The sequence below is a fragment of the Alosa alosa genome, chromosome 21, assembly GCF_017589495.1.
Source record: "Alosa alosa isolate M-15738 ecotype Scorff River chromosome 21, AALO_Geno_1.1, whole genome shotgun sequence".
NCBI lineage: Eukaryota > Metazoa > Chordata > Actinopteri > Clupeiformes > Clupeidae > Alosa > Alosa alosa.
In genome coordinates this window covers 4,279,145-4,303,414 of record NC_063209.1, presented here as the reverse complement: position 1 = coordinate 4,303,414, position 24,270 = coordinate 4,279,145, and the positions used below count along the sequence as shown (strand labels likewise).

Genomic DNA, 24,270 nt, shown 5'->3' with positions numbered 1-24,270 from the left:
TCAATCATTAATATTTATTTCAACAAATCACAAAAAAGGATAATAATAATAATAATAATAATAATAATAATAATAATAATAATATAAAGTGAAATCCAACCATCCAGAGCTCCCGTATCCCCTTGGCACATTGGGGTTGAGAGGATGTTAAGTGGGGCTAACCATTTTCAACAAAAAAGGGGAAAGAAAAATACAGTGGGTACACAAAGCCTGATTATCACTGCCCCCAAGCCACCCCACCCCCCACGTCCCCTCAGGCTGCCCCCCAAGCCACCCCACCCCCCACGTCCCCTCAGGCTGTCTCCTAATGATGCCCCCGTGCCTGTCTGACTCTCTGACTCCTCATAAGGCTGCCACCGCCCCAAGGGGCCTCTGCTAGCAGACAGACGTCTCGTCTGGGCGCACGAGTCGTAGGCATCAGACAAAAACCAAGTCTGAGGGTGGATGAGGCCTTTTCCTTTTTGTCTCTTTTTTTTTGTTGTCGTTTGTTTTGCACCATGGCCATCCCGGCAGTTGATTCATGCAATCACACATCTTCACTGCACTTCACGAAAGGATATCCTGGGGTTCAAGGCCAGAAATTGCATACAACCACACCCGCGCACACACACACACACACACACACACCAAAGTGATAAAACACTTATACGACCAGGCCATGCATCGGTGTCGACACTGTCGTATACACCAACACCACCTCTTGATTCACTTAATTCATTTACTAATCTTTTTTTTTTTTTTTTTAAACAAGACCCTCAGAACCTTTTCCTTCTGCACTTGGTCCAGATCCAAGGAAACCACCCCTCACAGATCAGGCATTCAATAATCTTCACTGCAAACAAGTGTCCTTCAGAAGGTTCTAAGTTACACCTAAAGGCAGAGTCCTATTTGGAGGGGGTGCTGTGACACATGGCACTCTCTAACAGGCAAGTCTAGAACGACATACTGGTGTGAGGGGGGGAAAGGGTTATGTTGTGAGATTAAGACCATGAAACACACACACAATAAGTTCAGATGAAGTTCCAAGATAAGTGCAGTCCAAGGTCTCTCACTACAGACCACACACACACACACACACACACACATGCTTCGTAACGACCGTTAGAAGCATGATTTGTAGTCCCTATGTGTGTGGGCCATCACAACAGAGAAAGAAAGAAATTCCTCCATATGGGTGAGGCGCACTCTTGTCCTTGAGCAGGGAACGTTTGCATGGCAGACTTCCTGTCGGCGCAGAGCAGCTCCTGCTTGGTCATCTCCTCCTCTCCCCCATCACCTCGTCATGGTTGGGGCTTCTGTTGGCAGCATTCTGTGCATTTTTTTTCCTCTTCCTCCACACAGTTCAGAGTAAAATCCCAATGCAAATTTTGGCAACGCCACAAAATATCTGATATTAATACTTGGCACAAAAAGAACAACAAAAAAAAAGTGTGTAAGAAATATGCAGGATCCAGTCCATTCCACTGAAAGTTCTCAGACAAAAATCACCTCAAAAACACACTATGGTGAACAGACTGACAGACCTACGTGGGGTGAAGGCTGAAATGGACAGGGAAGGGAGTATGGATGTGGTTACAGCTGGGTCCTTTTTGGATAATTTCTTTAATTTTCTTCTGTTTTTTCACAACAATAGACAGCAGCTGCTCTCTGTGGTCTTCTCCCGGTTCCTCTGGCCTGGGGAGAGTGAAGAAAGACAGAATCAGTCATGGGCCAGAAAGAACACCATAAAACACACTCAGTAAAGGTTCACACTGTGAGTATACACATAAGCTTTACCCAGCTATTCAAACATTCGTTGAGAAAAGAGTGCATATTTGACTAAGATCCTGTACATGCTGTGTACTAAGCGGCAGGGCTGGAGTGTGTCCCCTGTGTGGACCCTGTGTAATGTTTTAATCTTGAGCTGGCCGCACAATCAGCTGTGAGCCTCAGATAGCAGAGAGAGTGACGTGCCCCAACACGGCAATAACAGCCGATGGGGCAACGCTGGTAGTCCACATACAATCTTGTGTGCATTATCAGAGCAACATAGGATAGATAACAAGGCGTCAAAAAGGAAGCATGCCACTGGCAGTTCACTGCTGACAGTTGACCATTAAGAGAAGAGTTAAAACGTTGAAAGGGATAAAGAGACACGGCACATGCCATGATCTCGGAGCTCATCCAACCTCCAGTCAGTAGTGAAGTTCCAAGTAAAGGCTGAGCCATTCCTTAGCAGCAGCCATCCAAGTCCAAGTGCACACACAAGGCACAGTCAAATGAAAGTCTGCTTTAATGAGAACTTGGCCCCCCATTTTCAGCCTCGTTTTGCTAACCCATTTCTAACAAAACCTGATCGGGCTCATTACAAAGACAATATGGGGCATACGAAACCATTTACAAGGTGAAAGGGCTGTCAAGGTTTTTTTTTAAGGACCGGACATTTAAGACTAACCATCTGAATAGTCATACGCTGCATATTCTTTTGCAGCATCTAATGTGTTTTGTTAACAGTGCTCTGTGTGAGTATCAAAATGGTGTGGAGTAGGGATCGACCAATTATCGGCCTGGCCGATTATTAGGGCCGATATTTAGCATTTTTATAATAATCGGTATCGGTCATTTTTTCCACCGATAAGCCGATATTGAAATGGATAAAGAATGAAACGCGCTACTTTGTCTGTAAAGCGTCTCACTCCCTGCATTTGCTACTCTGTGGTCAAGAGCATTGTCCCGCCCACTACACCGTCTGATTTGTTAGTTAGCACGAATGCAGCCAATCAGGATCGAAGACTGAACACAGACAAAGTTTAGGATTCTTCTCACTGAGGCAGACAGTAGACTGGGCTTCAGCTGTACGGAGCTATTTTTCGAAGGTGAGGAAGGTAGCCTACATTGCTGAAGTTGCAATGAATCACAATCATCTACACTGAAGTTACAAAAACACCACTTTGTAAACTATTGTCTCTTTGATCCGGATCATTAAGTAAAGCACCCACTTCCTTCATTTATCGAATTCCCGAATTGATGCACGTTACTGATGCTTTTTACTAGTTAGCCTACAAACTCGGGTGCTGCGTGTTGGGAGTTCTCTGCCTCCGCCTCGTTCGTTAATTGTGAATAACGGGACACCTCGGCGGACATAGTACAGACAAGTCCTAAATTATGATAGCTAACGCCAAAAAAAAGTCTAATTGCTCCTTTTGAAACGGACTGTCAGAAAAGACAACATGCCCCCAGGGCCAGCCGTAGTTTAATCCGACCTGAACTAAATCGCGTCCTGAGCTTTAGGCTCTCAAAAGTGTAGCTTGTAGCCTACACATGGACACAAGTTGCATACTTAAATAGCCTAAGAACTATTTTAAAACTGTTTTGATAAACTATTCAACCGTAACACTTGCTATCACGCATGCACCTCTCCCTCTCTCGTGCACTCACACACACAATGGCAAAGCATCCTCTTTGTGACAGGTCAGGGCTGCCAACTTTTCAAAGAACCATGGAGTGAGATTTGGTGGGGCCAACCCAAATTTTGCTGCGGAAATTTTTGTTTGGCTCATTCAGCATTATACCGTACAGTAAAAAAAAAAAACATACATCAGTGGTTCTCAGGTGTAGGGACCAGGCATGGACGGATTATGAACTTTCGGGCCCCTGGGCCCACATGTATTAAGGGCTCCTCACTAATTGTCGCATATTTGGAAGGGGGAGTTGGGGGTCCTTCCCCAGAAATTTTTTCATTTGTTTGATGTGATTTCCTGTATTCTGGTGCATTTTGGGGATGGCCAAGACTAAAGTCAATCAGATTCATAGCCTACATCCTGATGTGTTGATATTGAGGCAATGATTCCATGCAAAGGCTTGGGCTTCAGGGCCCCCTGACACCTTGGGCCCCTGGGTCTGGGCCCGGAAGGCCCATGCAGTAATCCATCTCTGGGTCCCAGAGTTAAATTAATATTGCTATCTAAGGGATCTAGCCTACTACTAGGACCATGGGCGTCGGAGGCATTGTGAAAGTGGGTGGGACATTTTAGCAGGGGGTATGGCGGTCCTCCCCCAGAAAAACTTTTTTGGACTAGATGCAATTTCCTGAATTCTGGTACATTTTAACAGGTTATTTAGATACTTAAATAAAGCCAGCCTACGAAATTAATAAAAAGTAAATCATGCATAATTTAAAAATAACTCGATACTACTCAGTAGGCTACTTGGCTACACAATAAGGTTTCCATTATAGCACCGCGGACCTTCAATGAACGCATGGAAAGTATGCCGCTCCAAGAAACGCATGTCTCAAAATAAAACTCGCATAAGAAATAAAGGGCTGTCTCGAATACAATCCTGCCCCTAAAGGCCTGTACTTTGTCTTAAGACCCCGGACGTAAACCTGTAGGTTATTATTTATTTGGCATACCTATAAGGCTTTTTACCTTATCAAAAGTGAGGGGGATGACTGATCTCTTCAACACTGCGGGGGATTTGGCGCTTGTCACTGTGTGTGACAGAAGAGGAATGGGAGAACAAATGGGTTCTCCCATTGGAATGGGTGTAACAAAAAAAAATGTTTATGAGCAATTTGCGCGCAAATGGGAGAATCCAATGAAAATGACAATGAAGCACTAAACAGATGCTGAAAACAGCATTGGTATTTCGCACGGCAAAAGTGGGGGGGTCCAAACTAACAATTTTAAAAAGTGGGTGGGTGTTTTGTAAGAATTTAAGAAATGTTTGTATATTTTAACTTTTAAATGCATCAATCAGGTGCACTTTCAAAATAAAGACTTGCTTATTTTTATGGAAATACTTGTGCTGTAGCCTAAGCTATTTTGCACTTCAGAATTATAACCATGCACACACAGTTGGAATAGTTATGGTGATATTGCAATAAGTTCACAACCACAAAAACATATGCTACATTTCACAGTTCAAAAATGTGTGTACATTTCAGCACTCCATAAAATTATGCAGAAGTGGTCACCTGTGTTATTCAGCTAGTTTATTTAAGATAATATATTGGTCATTGTAATGGCCATAGCCTATAGCCTATTCCTTTTTCAGGATGTACCCATATCTGCATGATGTGAATGTTTGCATATGGCTTATGTCAGGCTTCATATCAATATTTGTGTCTCGTTATTTGGTTTTCTTCATATTTTTGCATTAATGTCACTAGGAAGCATGCCAATATAAATATATTCATTTATCTGTAATGGGATTGGCTGGAACCTGACAATATAAGAACCATGATAGTGGGATAATCTATGGCTGAGCAATTTACAAAAATGTATGTAGGCCTACTGACAAATAGTTTACATTAGAATACATTATAATTTCGCCCCAATGTAGAAATGTGTTGCAATTTCAAAACCGGATTACTCAAGAACCACTTATTGCACAGAGGCATGCTTTGTTTATTGTGATATTGGGTTTGCCACGTGTTGTGTGAAGGGTTAGTGAAATATTAAACCGAGAGTAATGGGTGTGCACTGTGTGCAAAATGCAAATATGATTAGCCTAAATTGCACGTCGGTTCAATGTTAATTTTCTCGCGAACCATTTATCACAGAAACTTGGCGCTAATATCATTGGAAAGCTTAGATTCCGCACGTTCACCTGATGTGTGACATCATATGTATAGGTTTAGTTTAGTTGAACCTCATCTGCCAGGTATTTGACCTACCAGGTTGACACTTCAGCGTGAAAAATACTCAATAATACTCAAAGCATAACTGAAGCTGGGGAAATGCGCCTGGGATGGCTTCTGAAGTATCATCGCAAATGAGAGAAAATTTAGAAAATTCCACAGACAGGGGGTGCTCTTGAACCCTCTCACCGTCTCTGAAAGCATAACCGTGGCTCAACAGGTAGATCTATAGATAGGCTCATTTTTCAGGCATCTGGCCAACCGGATTGACACTTCAGCGTGAGAAATCGGGAGTGTGGCGTGTGAGTGTGTGAAACTAATCAAATGCGTGTGTCTCACGGCCAATGCGTGAGAGTTGGCAGCTATGCAGGTCCCTTAACAAGTGTAGGCCTAGTCTATGAAAATAATTGCTATCACTTAGCTCTTGGATTAACATGATTTACACTTGCAAGTGATGCAAGTTGATAGACAATTGTGTATCAAAAGAAGAAAGAAAAGTTTGCATAATTAAATGCTTTTGAATTAATTTTTTGCAGCATATCGCCTTTACTACCTACTCTCCTTTTTGACAACTGACATATCGGTTTTACATATCGGTTATCGGCCTCCTGTTTTGGTAATAAATAATATCGGTATCAGCCCTGAAAAAAACATATCGGTCGATCCCTAGTGTGGAGAGACTAAGTCTTATTCAAATGCAAAACACATTTCCCAAATACTGCTGGCCCCATTACTTTTAACTGAGACTACTGGCCTCTTGAAGACACATCTTGACATTACTTGAAGCGTCTCCACGTAAACAGGGTCTTGGAATATTTCAATAAAAGTCTGCTGGTATCCATGAGATAAAGTCCAAGTGCTCCAACTATTCCCAGCACTTGAAGAGAAGGGACTACAAAGAGGGGAATTCAGTGAACTGGCTGTTCTTGCGCTGGAGAAAAGTTGGAACTAATCAGAGTCTGGCAGCCAGCGGACACATCCAAGCTGCTGTGAGAGGAGAGGTGCAGGGAGAGGAAGATGGATGGATGTGAACCCAGCTAAGGGGAGAGCGAGGCGGCTGCCTGGGGGAGCTGCTGGCGGCTTACCATGGGAGTTGGGCTCCGGCAGGGTCTCTCTGGCAACCAAGTGCATGACAGTTGTTCTGCCAGGGGGCAACTTGAGAGCTGTCCAACAGAAATGGGGAACATTTTAATTAGTCATTTTACAGACAACACTTGGATAATTGTGAACATTTTTAAGTCAGTTTGCTTGTCCATTACATTTCTGAGGCAAACAAGAATGACAGTATCAGCTTGACCGCACTGGCCAAGTCATGACCTGTTTCTCATTACGGCACTGACCCTTGGAGATACTAAAGAGTATAACTCATGCTGCGGCCTTTAAGAGGCGCCATCTATAAGCCATAAGAGCGCGTGCGAGAGGGTGAATTTACAACGTGCTGAGGAACAAGTCAGGCGCTGACACTGCAGTTTGTGTAACTGGGATGAGTGGTGTTGTGATGTGATGTCCGCTAAACAGACACTCACCTCCAAGCGTGACGTTCCCATGCAGGAAGCGACCCTGGAAGATGAGGCGCAGGATGTTGGGGCTGCTCACCTGCTCCTCCTCCCAACCTGCGTAGGGACACAGTGGCAATCAGATGGGGAGAGGGGGGGGGGCACACTCCTCACACTTAGACATTTAAACAGACACAGAGGGACTCGGACCCGACAGTGGGCCGTGGGAATTGTTAGTACCACCATGTCAAAATACAATGTAATCTTTGATTCTTTACTTTCAGTTTCACTGGTGTTTAAAATAACTATGCAGGTGTTCAATAGAATCGGTCTCACTGTGCGAGAAATTAAACTCGTCACTTTCACCGTGCGGCCTGTTCTCATGACTCATTCATTTCGCTAGCCATCTGTGCGCTCCTGCCACACCGCTGAATGTCCTGTGAATTTAGACCATTTATATCACCAGCTTTCTGATACATCTGCCATTTCAGCACGTGCATGGATAATAAACACAGATTTGTGTACTTCAGTCACTTGTTTATGCCAGTGCAATCAATATTTGGGCTGTTTGGCTCCTTCAAACTGGCTTTGTGGCCAAAGCCGCCAGATGTCCAGAAAGAGAGACAAAGAACTGGAACTCTACAGCACACCAAGCACATAAATCACATGCAAGCACGTCAGTTTTAACTCATCAGCACTGACCGCTACTGTACAAGAGAAGAAAAGTGGAGGGTCAAGCATCAGTAATATGCAACGTCGTCACTCTGTGGTGAGAAACTCAGCACTCACCTGCAGGCCAGTTCTCAAAGACATGGCGGGCGATGTCTGTGGCAGAGTCGTTGGGGGAGAAGGTCAAGTCCTGTGTTTTACCACTGACCAGGATGAGCCGGAGGTTCACCTGCACAGACCAGAGGACACTCATCAGCCAGACGTGGATAAGCAGGAGCCCAGCCTCTCTCCCATGAGCCACGAGAGGAAAAGGAGCCACAGCACACACAATGCTCCCCCTCTCCTTGCATGATACTCAATGACCTTTAGATGCTCTGCCTGAATACCACATGCCTTCCTAATTGGATCTCTTTTTCCCCCATTCATGGTCCTGTAACTGGGCTTTCCTCATTCATGGAAGGGTTCTGGTCAAAAGGATCTCCTCAGAGGGGAAAGGAGAGAGGTGGCCAAGGGCTGCCAAACTTAAAACAGGGCTGTTGGTCTAATGCGATAACCCCAGGTGTCCCAGACAGTTCTGGGGCATGTTATTAAATTTGCATGGCCTGTACGTAACCCAGGCAAACAGGGGGCAGGAGCTTCTCTGGGAGGGGGGCTTCTTCAGGGGGATTCTCATCCCGGCTGTACTCGGGGTGTGGTAATCTTTCTGTGAGTTCATTAATAGCAGTATCTATTAGCGATAGCTTGTAAAGCCAGTGTTCTTTGTAGATGCTTTATTATAAGCTGAACACATCGCTGCTTCGGTCACAAGATGGAAGATGTGCTAAAGTACTGGCCATCTACGCAGTGCAGACATACATAAACAGAAGTTTTGCTCGGGTCAGTTTATTGAATGCTAGTAACCAGCCCCTAGTCCTACATGTTAACTTTACAGTGCTCACCCCTTTGGCTGCAGGAATTAATAAATGTGTCAAATACATTTTTACCCCTTGTTGTTCCACATAAAAATCATTGGGGGCTAAATTTCTCTCCTTCTAATGAGGTTTAAGTATAAAGTCATATAGAACCTGGGCACGATTGGCATTTGGCTGAGAATAAATGCAAGTCTTCAAAGTCAGATGGAAAGAGCTTGGCAGCTGCTTCTGGCATTACTCAAAGCCCAACACATTCAGGATGAAAAGGGAAATTCGCAGAGGTTGAGCAATCACATGAAACCAGAGAGAACTGCAACATTGCACAATTGCAAGTTAGTGGTTATCCAAATCAATTCTCATCATTCATGAGTAGCAGGTTCTGTTTGATAGAGAATACTATTTTTAAACCATCTATGCTTTGAAGATGTATACAACAGATGTGTGGAAGAATATACATAAGACTTAACGTTTACATTCCCACACACACATCTTTGTGATGCACTTCCTGTTGGTGGAGCCAGACACATGCCTGACCAGCAGGGAGTGCAGGCTTGTTCTGCATCCAGCTGGGTTTGGCAGATGAGGTCGCGACCCCCGCACCCCACCCCCGGTGAAAGGGAAAGGGACTCCCCTGCACGGCCAGCCTGCTCAGAAGCTCCAGAGTGACACCACTCCTGACATTCCCCGACACCATCTTGGCATGGGCCCTCTCCCTCCATGTGGCCTACATTCACAACCTCTTAATACCACTAACAGAGGTTACATAAATATAGCTTTCGCCTGGAGAAGTGTGTCTGTGGGGATGCTGTTCAGACACATGTCTGTGATGTTCAGAGATGGGACTCCCACAAAAAGAATGGAGAACAAAGAGGCTGCAGCGAGAACTGTGACATCAGGGCAACAGCCTGTTTACAAACACTAAGCCGTTCATCCGCAGCGTTGAGGAGACATGCGTCCCCAGACCATTCCCCTCCCCACCCCACCCTACAACACTCTAAGGCTTGTGTTCGCGCCACTGTGGAGTAATGATCTGTTCTGATCTGTGGATCTGACATCATGACGGTCATCACCCTTTGTTGCCCCCTCCCAACCCACACACTGATAAACAAATTCACAACAACAAAATCTGCCATGTTGCCCCTAGTGACAAGACAATAACAACCCCTCCCCATTTGACTATCCTCTTAACTTCTTAAATTCAGGGCTAAATACATTCTAAGCTCATCAAAAACAAATACACTTTCATAATGAACAGATAGTGATAAATACAATGCACATATTTTGGGCTGTAAATTCGGCTACTGCTTTACCAACGCTGCCTAGTGTCTACATTAATATCAAGTCATTACATTGTGCAAACACCACATTATGCAGAATCTGTACAAAGCAGTCAACACTGAGCTTGAAATAGTACATAAATAGTAAACACGTTCAAGTAAACATTTCTTTGTTGTACCCAACTGACAGTGGCCAGCAATGTAACAAGACATTCCAACGGACATTGATTCTCAGATTCCCTGTCATATGTTGCTATTGCTCTTGAAAGAACCCTACATTGGTGCAATATGATGTATTATCTATGAGTGATGCTTACTTCTAAACAAGAGACATGGCCTGTATAATGTTTACTTAGACCCTCCTACCGCTCAGCATATTCACACACACACGCCCCTCACCTCCCTTCTGAAGGCGACCATGAGTCCAATAAAGACAACACACACAGCCTTATCTAGAACATCGGTGTCAAACACATAGAATTCGCAATAATTAACACTGGTTTAAATCAAAAGAGCAGCATACTCACCGTGTCGGGGTCTCTTTGAGTTGTCATGGCTGTGAGCAGAGGTGGAAAGCAGACAGGATGTGGTGATGCGTCGGTGGTGAAGGGGGGCAAACCCTTGGCACAAAGAGCCTGTGTGCGCTTCAATGCTCTTTACCCCCCAACCCTTCTCTCCTGCCCACTGCCTGGCACCAATTCAAGGCTACTACCTCAACACACCAGCCAGTATATCAGGCAAACGCACACAACTTTGATCATATAGAATTTGCTACTGACACTGAGGTGCAACAGCTGACGATTGTGATTTTAAGGCCAGACACACACACACAGAGACATCTTAAGAAATAATATTCGGCAATGTGCTCGTCAGTTAAGGTTAATTTAATTATCCGGTTATAAGAATGTTTACTATTATGTTTATTGTCGCGAGATTAACTATTAGTAAATCAAACCTTTTCAGTTTTAAACAAGTAACCAGGCGGTATGCTAACGTCACTGCTTGTTAGCTATTTGCTTGAAATTGTTGACAGAAGTTCTACGGCTGTTTAGATGCGTGCAAGTTAAGTTAACATTAAGTTAGGCAGTGGTTTAGCTATTTCAACCGAACGTTAGCATAACACAGTCAGTGAAAACCTATAAGTGCCAGCTCTTGACAACCAACTGTAAAAGCACGCTTACCTGACAGCAAAATTCACGCTCCGGTGCTGATTAGCAAGCTAGCAAAAGCTGAAGGAACAGCTAACTTTAACTACGATAAGCTCGCTAACCAAACAGCTAACGTCATTACCATCAGTGGATCTTAGAGCAACACAGCGCTAATCCATCCCGACAAAGGGCATGGTAAAGAAAACACGTCCCTTGACATTAACAAGGATCAGATGCGAAATTAAGAATTAACCTTCAAACCTGCGAATAGGGATAACGTTAGAAAAAATGGCTAAGACCAGCAATCACTAGGCTAGCCAGCTAACGTTGGTTTCGCTGAGACTGCGGCACAAAAAGAGGAACCGAAACGTATAGCTAAATACAAACACGACCAATTCATGCAATTGGCGCCTTTCCCCTCAATTAAATAAACAATAGCACATTACCATAACAATCTATCTATTACGATAACACGCTATCGTAAAACTGGGGGTCTACCCATCGTTTGGGTTGATCTTTTCTACTTGAAAAACATCAGACTGATGGCAGCGAATTTAAAGACACCGGAAATCAGCTGGCCATGTACACAGGAAACGCTGCCGTAAGGACTTTGGGAGTTGAAGTTTTCACACAAGACCCCCATTTTGTTAGAATGATGGAAAGTATCAATTTCTTGACAATTTACATTAAGTACACATGCCTAAGTAAGGCAGTTTGACAAGTCTTATAGCTGACTACGTTTATCATTAATTGTTAAAGTGAATTCAACCCAGAAAATACTCAGAAGACAGATGGAATTTGTCAAAACAGCTTTACTAAAGAAAATTACATCTATATACAGCTCATGTTCTAATACTTACACATATTTACAAATAACAGTTGATAGATTTGTACCCAAATGTAACGGTGGTGTATTCTAGCCTAATAACATTGTTAGTGATTCCAGATCAGGAACAAAACTAAAGATTAATAGGCTATTAGATGCTATATACATTTAAAGATATACTGGTTTTAACACTTGAAGTGAAAAGATCTTTGCAAATTGCTTGTGTTCAACACAAAATGACAGCATTGGATTAGGGGTAAAACTAAATAAACTAAACTAATTTAGTAAGAAAAAAACAGACAAAAAAGAAAACGTGTAAACATTTACTGTACAATCAACAAGTATACGGACACTTGCGTATGCAAAAACTGTGACAAATGTAAAACATTGTCAGTTCACAAGTCAGACCTCAAGTATAAGGGTTTAAACATGTATGTTGTAATACTATGGTCCGTAATAATGTTCAAAACTGGACAACCGTAATAGCCAAAATGTTAGCTACAGTATCTCTATGTAATTGTGCCCAGAGTATCTGATTTCTTAAATATCTTTTAAACAAAGATTATGTGAGAAACAAAACAGTTACAGACCATTCAATACTCAAAACCATACCACAAGGTTTTTACCGATATTTGAAATAATCCCATATATGGTCAACATCGTTGGAACAGACTAAGCTCTACATTCAAGGTAAAACCATACAAGATATCAGCTGTAAACCAATAAGAAACAGGCACAGTGTGACGAGGCTTGCGGTTACATCTTGGGCAAATGCTGACAAAGCTAAAGCTTTCATTTCATTAGAAAACAAAAGAAAATGCCCAACATAATGAATGAACAATTAGTAAAAAAGAAGACATACATAACATAACATTTTAAATTCACAAATACCTTAAAGCTATAGTGTTATACGTTTTAAACACAGGTAGTTCTGTACATACACAAACATATATACAACTATAAAATAGATGAATGATTTTGGATTACAGACAAAAAGCATAGATTTAAAAATATTTCTCTCAATTTTAAATTCACATAGCAAATTAACAAGTTAAAACAGACCAAGGGGCAATTTGAAAAAATAAAAATTAAAATGAAATCCTTAATAACCAATTATACCATACATAAATATCAATGCATTTAACAAAAATATACATGCATGTATCGTTATAAATAGTAATAAATTGATTGTTTTGAAACCTTGCCAGAAATAAATATATTCCTCTGTAAGAGAAATTATGACCCATCTGTGGACAGGAAAGTCAAGTTTGTAACTTGCTGGGTTGGTTTTATGAACTGGGATCGCAGATCAAATGTTAAAATCAGATTCAGTCCTTGTCTATGAAATCAGCCTACTATGTTCAAGTATCTTTTGGTGCAGATACTGGGATAATCCTTTCTCCTCTCATTAAGCACAGATCAAATGGAAAAGGTAGATTTCTATTCATGACAATGAGGCTAAAAACATGTATGTAATAGAGATAGCAGTCCTGGGAAAGCAGCATTGTTCGATAACGGGCTATAACAAATCAGCACTGCATAATTCATCAATATAATATAATCCCTAATTAATCAGTGACTATTCATAGATAACTGCAAACCAACAAAATGCTGTGCATTTTGAAACATACTCTAAAACATACCCTGTCACCCCTTAACAATTTGTGCCAATATGTGTGAGATAAGCATGGGATCAAATGGGCTCCACAATTGCTTGAGAAGGCAGAAAAGCAAAAGCTTTGCTGTGGCTGATTACTGGCTAATGGTTTTTGGCTAGTTACAAGCCATTATCATGTAACTTTAGATAACAGATACATATCTTGTCACATGTTCAACAACCCATGCTATGTAGACTCCCATCTTTACAATCATATGTACCATCTTCAACGTATACTGCAAGTTGTAAAGGCTCCAAATATCTCATATTGAACTGTAAACCAAGGTAACAGACCTCCATACAACAGAACTGATATCTTCAAAAGAATTTTCTCAAACATGGTCAGAAAAAATAGGTTTGATTGGGCCTTTGATTTTTCAGAAACTATCAGACAAATTGACAAATAAAACAAAGATAAAAGGCATAACACAAATATGTATCTAAAGAGACTTGGTAATTGTGTACAGCTATAAAATTTGCTCCTCCAGACACAACAAAATGTAATGTGTACGTTATATGCAACTCCACCAACACTCCTGTCTAAGGAGTCATGCCCTCTACTTCACTCTCCTCATCTACGGAGAAAATGGGGGCCTTCTTCTTAAGGGAGTCATTTGCGCCCTCTGAACTGTTCTTTAAACCATAGCAAAAATAAATTGCGAAACCTGAAACAGAGCAAGTGAATGGTAAAGGGTTATACAGGGTTATACCATTTCATTCACATCTCCTACATAGTCTTCAACATTGACAAATATCCTTATATAGTATGGTTATGTGGAGAAAAGTGAAGAGCATTACTTACCGATTGCCATCCACACTGTAAAACGAATCCAGGTAGGTCCATCCAACTGCATCATGAGGTAGACATTAACAAAAATACTGATCAGAGGCAAAATGGGGAGAAGGGGTACCTGCAATTCAAAAAGAGAACAACGGGTTAATCACAGTCCATTCAAAGAGTTCCTTAAAAAGTCTATTAACAACAGACTATATTGTTATAAAATGAGGTGCAGTTAAATTAAATGAAATGGAAACATGCTCTGACCTTGAAGCTGATGGATTCGATGCTTTGGGGCTGTCTCCAGATGATAACCACACAGACGATAGAGAGGATGGCCAAGATCACTGCTGGGATCATGAACACCAGCTCACCTGCTATAACTTCTTCACCCTTCAGAGCCAACACTGCACACAGTGCCGTGAACAGAGCAGCTGCAGCACAAGAGTGAGAGGGATACAAAAACCATGACTATCTAGGAATCATGCAGCTGAACTGACTGCACCGGACATTTTTTTGTTTTTGTTTTACGTTTACATGCATAACACAAGGGCAACAGGGTCATGGCAAACTCACAGATGGTTGCAGTGGTGCCGTAGACGATCATGCCAGAGGTGTTGGTGGGCTGGTCACACCTAGGGAAGATCAAGAGCCTCATGCTGAAGCGCTCCTTCAGAGGTTTGGTCTCCGTGTCCTGGTTGTACTCATCCCCGCTGTCCCCCTCCGTCGTGTCGGACTTCTCCAGCCGCTCCAGCTCCACCAGTTTCAGGTCACCAGAGTTTGCGCTGAGACTCCCTGGCTGGTAGCTGCAGTCACAACAGTCCCAACATGAGCACACACATCAAAGCACACGCAGTCAAAACACCGCCACGGAAACACAGAACAATGGCACAAGCGTATGTCCACACAAATAACAATGCATAAAAGCCTTCCCCTCATTCACACGAAAACACAGCGGTCATCTTCCGCTCCTACTTTAGCTTGTACTCACCGGAGGATGAGGACACATACAGCCACCAGCGTGTAAGCAAGCAAAGTTCCGATCGACATCAAGTCCACCAGCGCCGCCAAGTCAAAGAGAAAGGCCATCAGAGCTGTGGGGGGGAACCGTTTGATGAGTCAACTTTGTTCAGAACATTCTACAAATGAGAAAATTGTTCCACATCAGGTTGCCTGATTCCTTCCACTTGCGGGTTTACCTGCCACAATCCCAGACACTATGGTGGCGATCATGGGTGTCTTGGTCTTCTCGTGCATGCGCGAGAGGAAGCGAAACAGCAGGCCATCCTCAGCCATGGCGTAGATCACACGGGGCATAGGGAACATGGAGCCCAGCAAACTAGACAGAGGAACACCACAGCCATTCAGTCTAAACGGCTTCAACATCCGTCTCAATATTACGACTCCATATAGGACATTTTGTAATGAGACTTGCACAGAGTGTTAAGATATGGAAACAAACGTTTCGTAATGAGACTTGCACAGAGTGTTAAGATATGGAAACAAACGTTTTGTAATGAGACTTGCACAGAGTGTTAAGATATGGAAACAAACGTTTGGTCCTGACCTTGTGGAGAGTGCACAGAGAGAACCTACAGCTACAATGTAGCGTGCAGGGTCCCAATGCACATATTGGAAGGCCTCGGGCAGAGGACTGTTGGTGTCAAGAAGAAAATATGGCATCATAAGGGTGAGGGCAGCAGACACACCAAAGTAGGCAATGAAGCAGATTAGGAGAGAGGCCACGATTCCGATGGGAATGGAACGCATGGGATTTTTAGCCTCCTCGCCTGAATGGGGCACAAAAAAACAGAGGGATTAGTTTCAACACACAAACGCGACGCGACACATATTTCTCTTCCCCTTGGAAACCTGGCGATGACCTACTTGTGGTGGCGATGCAGTCGAAGCCCACAAAGGCATAAAAGCAGGTCGCAGCTCCAGAAAGAATTCCTTTGAAGCCAAAAGGAGCGAAACCTCCCGTACCAAACGCCTTTTCAATTTCCCCCCTGAAACAAAAACACCAAAATGCTGATAGTTTCATTTCTGATCTGCAAGAAACTGACAAGAATCAAATATTGACTATGCATTAACTTGTAATAAAGATGTTATATTGATAGGCATCAAGTGCTGCAACTACAAAGATCTACTCCCATTATCAACTATTTTCTAATATTACATTACTACCCCCACTTTGAAGGGTTATGTGAATTCACAGTGCAATTATAGTTACACAGACCAGAAGAACATGGTCTGGCACGGAAACAAGCATTTCCTCCTAATCCACCAAATTAACCACTAATGACAACCATTCTCCTGTAACCCTGGAGACGGGGGTCCCTGGCAAACTCAAGAACTCACTCGGTCATGGTCTTGTTCATGTGGAACAGGTAGTCCTCCTGCGTGAGGTTCCAGTTCTTGATATCCCCCTTGGCCAAGCCAGAGATTATGACGAAGCCAAGCACCACCAGGTTGATCCCGGTGAAGATTTTGTTGACCAGAGCCGACTCATTCACACCAAATGTCAGGAGGCCTGTTCCAGAGAGAACGTTGGAAAATGACAAGTACCTCATTATCCTCACTGCACTCAGAGGTGAGAAAACATTCTGTGCTGCTGCGTGATTAAGGGTGGTTTATGCTTCGGATTACTTTACATTAGCCTTCACAGAAACCACAACAAACATCCTAGAGCCAGGCTCGGTTGGAACCACAATCAGACATGTAATACCAATAAAGCTGAAACTAAGCCGTAGTTGTTGTGTAATTGGATTCTGTGTTGATGGCGTACAGGACCAATAACAAGTGGGCCTCACCAGTGAGAAGCATGATTAGGATGAGGGCAAATACATCTGGGTACTTCGCCAGTGCAGGCACGTTCATAGACATTGCCGACTTGAAATACGTAGAGATCTTCTGCTCCACCAAATTATCAAAAGTGGAGCTCCAAGCACGAGCCACACTTGCTGTCCCTGTGAGAGGAGGCAGAGAGTGCAGGGTTGGTCAGACATGAGGGGCTATCAATAAGACTGTAGAGTTGATGTTTAAGGGTTGGTCAGACATGAGGGGCTGTCAATAAGACTGTAGAGTTGATGTTTAAGGGTTTACTGGGTATACTCAAGTACTAAGGTGTCAAGTGTAATCATGTCATTATTTTTTTTTAATATCGCTTGAACTTCACTCCAGTATCTACAGCAGTCTCTGCCAAATGCATGCAACACTTCAAACCAGGCACTAGCAAATAATGTGGTTTCAGATGGCAGGTTTACTTCGGATTACACAGATGAATTTATTTTAATATGAAAAGCCATCAGCTGAAGCTGCTGTCATAGTCAGACTTACCGATCACATAGGACAGAATAAGGTTCCATCCGGTGATGAAAGCCCAGATCTCTCCCACGGTCACATAACTGTAGAGGTAGGCAGAGCCGGTCTTGGGCACACGAGCACCGAATTCAGCATAGCACAGACCAGCCAGAACAGAGGACAGAGCAGCAATCAGAAAGCAGAGGACAATAGCAGGTCCAGCCTTCTCCCTGGCAACCTCGCCAGCCAGTACGTACACACCAGCTCCCAACGTGGCTCCTACACCCAGGGCTATGAGGTCCAGTGTGGACAAGCAGCGAGCAAAGCGGGTCTCCTCTTGGTTAAAGTCCATCACCCGCCGACGGACCAATTTCCTTCCAAAAGACACCAACTGCTTCATGGTGATAAGTGCCAACGATGATTTCACAGCAAAAAAAAAAAAACCTCTGGAATTCAAAGCTGAAAAGAGAAACAAGGGTTAGAACATATGTCCAGGGGTCAAGTCTGATACAAACTGCTACTTTGAAATGTTTTGTTTGTTAAATAACCGGACTAACACACTCAACACGTAAACATCAACATGTAAACTCAACTGGGTGTGTCAAAATATATGTGAATAAACAATAGCACTTTCATTTTCTGCTTTCTGCCCGAAATGTCCGTGGGGCGATTAAAATGTTTTTTTTTTTTAATAACTGAGTAATATCCTTTATTCACAAACTTTATTTAAAAGGATTTCACTTGCCACCTTTAACCAACAAAGATCACTCCTGTTCCAAACAAATGTCATTCACAAAGTAAACAGAGGCAGCTTTCCATCTTTGCCTCAAGCATACAACACCTACAATGAAATGTAACCCAACAAGATTCTGCTTTTGACATCTGTACATGACCTACAAGGTCATGATCAACACTAATCTACAGTGGAGAGTGATAGTGAGAGTGAAAAAAAAAAAGCAGTTCTCCTATTAGCAAACATCAGCTTATAATTACAACTTAAGAAGTAATTATGGTCCGAACTCTTTTTATTATTTATAGTTTTGTGAGGATTTTTTTTTTAAAGATAAAATCAGAAATAAATCTGGTTACTTTCAGGACTGCATTTTTTGCACAGAAAGAAAAGAAATCATGGCCTTACTGTACAAAATATGTGAGGTGTATAAATAGTTCACAAGAACAAAAGAGAAGTATCAGAAAGCACAGATGAAGGCTACCTGACAATAAGACTTAAACTGATTAAAGATTAATAAAGGGGATAAACGATCCATTTGTGAATAGGAGGAACCTACTTACAGGGTACAAAGAAACCCATCACCTGATCAAAAGGGTTAACCAGAAACCAGTGAGAGCCAAACTCACAAAAAGAAGTTACTATATGTGGCAATTAACCAACTGTTGACACTTTCCTCCATATGGAGAAACTCGAGCAGTCATGCAAGTTTTATCAGGCACAGTCTGAACGGCCAGCCACCACCCAGAGTTCAAGAACACACAGCCATCCTGACTTTCACAAGAGCTGACATCAATGCAGCGACACTGACTCACAGGACACACAAGAAAGTTTGCAATCCAACATTCTGTTGTCAGGAGTGTCCCATAGTGTTTTTAAAAAAGATAGTAAAGTAAATTAGCATAAATCCGTGTTACAACCTTTGAGTCAAGTCAGGCAGCAGTGCCAAATGGGTGATGGCTAAAGGCCATTTCTCTGGCACAAATCCAAACCTCAAAACCTCACGCAGCCTTGGACCAAAAATGCACATACGCACTAAGAATCAGCAGGTTTAGATAAGCATAATTCAGTTGATACAGGAATGCCTCACACTCTTATATGACTCAGATAGATATTTTAGCATGGCATGATACACCAACACTGTTGCAATATGTCTCATCATCATCAATCACCATGATCCAATGCCATTTCCATTTCAGTTCACAATGATATTATTGTTCTCCCACTAAAATATCAATCTACTCAGCTGACATGGTATGCAAAAGCCAAGCTGGATGTAGCAGAGGGAAGTTGGTTTGGCCCCTCTAAAGCAGTAAGAGGATAATGTGTTGAACATAAACCAAAATCATTCAAGCACTTGGTTTCCACAATGTTATAATATACAACTTCACTTTCTGGTACGAAAACCAGCACCTTCCAATTTTCCTCTTTCTGATGCTGGCTTGAGACTGGAATATTCTTTAATAGAAATATGCTGTGGTTTCGATGAAAAAACTGAGCCAAGGACATTTTAAACCCCACAAAACCCACAGAGATAACAGTTAACAAGGAACAACAATCAACCCATTTTCTACACTATTTAGGCTTAGACAGATTTTAAACTAGCAGCGCAGTGGAGTACAAGACATCACATTTAAATGGTGGGTTCTCAAAACTTAGAAAATCAATTTAACTTGCCATGACTGCCATTGCTGACTTTCAGCTTACAGAAGCCAGGATGCTGGAATTCTGTACATCAAGCCCCTGGTATGAAATGGGAATTTTCTGCGTTTGCATCCATATCAACCTTGATATTCACAGTTTGGTCATAAGAAAAGTAATGCATTTTGAAATGCATGTTTGGTCTTGAGCGTTCAGAAAATGTGTAAAGGGTTTTTTGTGTGTTTGTTTATGCGAGTGTGAGGAGTCACACTGGAGGATGCCATCTGTGACCTCGGGGACAACAAAACATATTGAGACCCTCAGCAGAAACCCATACCTAGCTGTTTCTAGTAAGACCTGGAGTTAAAGGCTTAAGACCTTTCAGAGCAAGGGTATCAATTACTGTCTATATAGCGATGCACCATAAAGTGGGCTCTATGTTGTACATAATCCTCACAATAATGATGCACGTTACCTACAACGCACACACGCCTAATAGTACGAAGTGATTTACATGGTCAGAACCACCAGCGCTAAGTCGGCTATCAATGGCAATATGAACAGCACTTGCATCATTCACGCCAGGTGCTGTACATTAGGACGGTGTATAAACGTTAATCTAGTAAGACGACCTAACATGTATTCATCCACTGGGTGAATACTGGTTATTTGGCCCTCTTCCGCCAATCATCTTCGCTAGCTACTCTTATTCACTGCTAACCGCCGTCGTTTAGAAGTCTCATCCGCCTGCTAAATCCTGGGTTTTATCGTTATAACATAGTGGCATTGCATCACTCTCAGCGGGTAGCATGGGTAGCGAGTTAGCCAGCTAAGTAAATTCTATGAAACCTTCTATAGACGTACTTTACTATTGTGAATTTATCGAAGTAGTGAGTCATTATATTAGGATATCTTACGTGTGCGTCGTGACATTTAGTACTTAGCAGCGTTTATTAATCTAGCTAATCAAAGTTCCATAACATTATCTCACTGCGAGACAAAGCACGTGAAAGGCGGATAACATTAAGTGTTTTCAAATTCCCGCGTAAATGTTAAATTGAAAAAACAAAAACAAATTGCAATCACTGGATTAAACTGATATCGTTAACTACTTAAGGTTACGTGATTTCTCAAGTAATCAGTGGACCATAGGATGTCTTGGCTGGCAACACGCGCTCAAATTGCATCAGAAATGTTCTGATTAGCTGATGTTACCCATCACACCATGCAGACCAATAGTATCAGTTTCGTAGTCAGTTTAATATCACGATTTGTATCTATACCGGGTTTACAACAACATAAATGTAACTTAAACACAAACATTATTTCATAGTATTCTATCTCCACTTGAAAAGAAGAGTGAGGTATGGCTATTTCTGACTAGGTCCATATGGCGCGATGTCATCATCTCACATGAAATGAATTAACATTAACAGTTAAGATCATAAATGTCCACATGATGAGCACACTTTACCTGTTTTGAGGATGACAATCAGATCCCGGACAATATTTCGACGATCGGCTTAGTGTGCGAACTACACATCGACTTTAGGTAGCGTTACACTAATTGTCAGAGTTGGGAGCGGCGAGGTTGACTAGTGGCTACAAATGCGGAAAGACACTTGATACGCTAGGCGGAAGTAAAGACCATTTATGGGGAGACAAGAGGCATGGCCGTTTGTTTTGTTGACGTCTCACCCACGCAAGTTCCCTGCACGGAGAGTCAAGGAAACTCCCACTTCGTGTGTATTTTCTCTCCTCTTTTCTTAACACCCTGACCAATGAGCTTGAAGGTTAGGTGAACTCCCAGATAATTAGTTTAAGCTTATCTGACTGACTTGTGCTGTAATGCGTGTTGAGATGCTATAGACTAGAGGCTTTTGACAGTAGGCTACAGTTGGCCTAGTGAGTGTGCTATTCATTTGTGAATGTAGGCTAACAAGTCATAGGCCTGTAGTCTATATGGCCATACCACATTCAACAATTTTTGAAGGTTGCTTCAACGGTCTCAAGCTGATGATACACAAGGCAACCTTTTGAGTTATGCTGCTGAGCCATGTTCGAGTATTGTTGTTCTGACACAATCCCAGTGATATTGGGCCACATCAGTAGCTTACCTTAGGCAAATGATCATCATCCAATCAGAACATAGTCATGTGGTTGCTCAGCAGCATTGCTCAAAAAGTTGCCCCATGTATATGTGGCCTGATTGAATGGATGAGAAGGACACAAATAAATGATTTTACTGCAGGTCTTTTATTCCCTGACTGCTTCCGGTGAGAGCAGCTTTAACTGTATGGATTTAGGTAAAGTAGATCAACAAAATAAAAAAAACTCTAACTTCCAGTGCAGATTGACAAACAGTAATCGAATATGTTCTAATGACAATAGGCAACAGTAGTGGCTCTGGGTGATCGTTTAAACCCCTGGATGTGACCAGCTAATGTAGCTTCAAACTCCCCTGCTGCTACGCTGCTTCGTCCCGCTCTCAGCTTAGTTCTAGTGAGAGATGTAGCTCCGGTCTGATGCACTATCGGCTTGAGAATCTGACTCGTAGCCTTCATCGACACTTTTGCTTCAACTGACGTCATTGTGCGCAAGCTGTTTTATTTACTGTGAATTACAATCTGTGAATTAGTGAAACACACTCAGCACACATATGGGTGGATTATGAACTTTCTATGAACTTTTTATGAACCCAGATGTATTAAGGGTCCCCCACTTTTTTTTTTTTAATTGGTTGATGTGATTTTCTGTATTCTGGTGCATTTTGGGGATGGCCAGTACTAAATTCAATCAGATTCATAGCCTACATCCTGATTTGTTGATTCCATGCAAAGGCTTGGGCTTCAGGGCCCCCTGACCCCTTACGTGCAGTAATCCATCCCTGAGCACACAGTGAATACACAGTGAGGTGAAGCACGCACTAAATGAGCTGCCTGCAACAACAGCAGCGCTCGGGGAGCAGTGAGGGGTTAGGTGCCTTGCTCAAGGGCACTTCAGCTGTGCCTATTGGTCGGGGTTCGAATCGGCAACCCTCCGGCTACAAGTCCGAAGCGCTAACCAGTAGGCCACGGCTGCCCCCAAATGTATCATCATCTTCATGAGTCTAACTCTCAAGGTGAGTTATGAGCTAGTCTGATCCTATCAATTCAGAAATTGTGCTCCACTGATATTCCCCTAAACCTTATGCCTTATGGGTTTTATGGAAGTTGTCCACCACAATCAACACTGAGAGTAACCTACAGAATCTGGAAATCTGGAATCAGTCTGTCATACACCTGGAACTCCAGCAGCTGTTTGGAGGGCAGTGCAGAAGTACATGATAAATGTATCTGCATTTAGCAGATATATATGCATTTCCCCTGATTGGTCAAAATTAAACATGCACTAAGTGACAGGCAGACACACACACACACACACACACATTGTCAGCATGAGTATGGGCCACTTTAAAGAAACCGGACTTTGAATAACCTAAATGAAGGTTGTGGGGGACATGACATTTGAGAGGGACATGTCCTCCAATATTCATTCATGCTCAAAATGTCCCCCAAGACACAATGTAAATGGTTATGCCACTAGTATCACTCACTGTTGTCCAAAACAATCACTTGTAATCACACTGGAAAATATGCCAAAGCAAGGCCTTAGCCATGGTTTCATGGCTATGATGATGCCAATTGGGCAGGGATAGACGGTGGCATGGGGTGAGCAAAGGAGCAAAAACTGACTTACCTAGTTTAAAATAGCTTAGTCTAGGATGCAATTGTTTTAGTTTCCATATTGTTTACATCACACAAGATAGAAAATGTCATGGCCTTGTATATGTTTTCTAGTTAACAACAGTTTGTAGTAGCTAGTAGTTAAAGTGTAATAGTTAATGTCTTAATGTGTTTATGTGTTATAGTTAATGTGTTTTAATGCAGAAAAACAGTCAGTTTGCTCAGTCATCCTCTCTTGAGCCATGGCTTACTGTATCTGGAAGTCGTAGAATGCCATGGAAGCATGAACTACCAATTGGAAAAAAAATGACAACAATTGCTAAATTATCTCACTGCACTGCAATGCACTTGTTACTACAAGTGACATAAGAGAATGTTTAAGAGACTCCAGTCACTCACACGCAATGCACGCTTGAGGTGATCGCGTGTACAGTCTGATTAGTTATCAATTATTTGTCACATGCCATGCAAAATTAATTGATGAGT

The 24,270-nt window shown here is 42.4% G+C and overlaps 2 protein-coding genes across 4 annotated transcripts; both read right to left on the bottom strand.

Annotated features, from left to right (window-relative positions):
• Window positions 1-458: 458 nt before the first annotated feature.
• ubl3b (ubiquitin-like 3b) lies at window positions 459-11,678 on the bottom strand. 3 transcript variants are annotated; one of them, XM_048231264.1, is made up of 6 exons: window positions 11,158-11,678; window positions 10,504-10,684; window positions 7,909-8,017; window positions 7,150-7,236; window positions 6,709-6,786; window positions 459-1,674 (listed from the first exon to the last, which is right to left on the bottom strand). In XM_048231264.1, the coding sequence occupies exons 2-6, from the start codon at window positions 10,528-10,530 to the stop codon at window positions 1,622-1,624; spliced, it is 354 nt and encodes a 117-aa protein (XP_048087221.1). In that variant the 5' UTR covers window positions 10,531-10,684; window positions 11,158-11,678; the 3' UTR covers window positions 459-1,621. The 3 variants fall into 3 exon arrangements, with proteins under 3 accessions (XP_048087221.1, XP_048087222.1, XP_048087220.1); XM_048231265.1 differs by having other exon boundaries at window positions 11,571-11,673; XM_048231263.1 differs by having other exon boundaries at window positions 10,504-11,678.
• A 240-nt stretch (window positions 11,679-11,918) lies between these two features.
• On the bottom strand, window positions 11,919-21,682 carry slc7a3b (solute carrier family 7 member 3b). The gene is made up of 12 exons (XM_048231256.1): window positions 21,534-21,682; window positions 17,725-18,147; window positions 17,199-17,354; window positions 16,747-16,918; window positions 16,273-16,394; window positions 15,953-16,175; window positions 15,585-15,724; window positions 15,377-15,479; window positions 14,962-15,191; window positions 14,653-14,819; window positions 14,410-14,518; window positions 11,919-14,272 (listed from the first exon to the last, which is right to left on the bottom strand). Exons 2-12 carry the CDS (start codon window positions 18,086-18,088, stop codon window positions 14,148-14,150), a joined length of 1,911 nt encoding a protein of 636 aa, XP_048087213.1. The 5' UTR covers window positions 18,089-18,147; window positions 21,534-21,682; the 3' UTR covers window positions 11,919-14,147.
• Window positions 21,683-24,270: the final 2,588 nt, after the last annotated feature.

Bases quoted from the DNA above. Each gene is read 5' to 3' on its own strand.
- ubl3b (XM_048231263.1), bottom strand. From the start codon at position 10,530: ATGACAACTCAAAGAGACCCCGACACG. The intron at 8,018-10,503 runs GTGAGTATGCTG...TGGTCTGTGCAG, and splicing joins CTCAAAGAGACCCCGACACG to GTGAACCTCCGGCTCATCCT. The intron at 6,787-7,149 runs GTGAGTGTCTGT...TCTGTTGGACAG, and splicing joins TGGGAACGTCACGCTTGGAG to CTCTCAAGTTGCCCCCTGGC.
- slc7a3b (XM_048231256.1), bottom strand. From the start codon at position 18,088: ATGAAGCAGTTGGTGTCTTTTGGAAGGAAATTGGTCCGTCGGCGGGTG. The intron at 16,919-17,198 runs GTGAGGCCCACT...TCTCTGGAACAG, and splicing joins CCTAATCATGCTTCTCACTG to GCCTCCTGACATTTGGTGTG. The intron at 15,192-15,376 runs GTGAGTACAAGC...TTGTGACTGCAG, and splicing joins GTATGTGTCCTCATCCTCCG to CTACCAGCCAGGGAGTCTCA.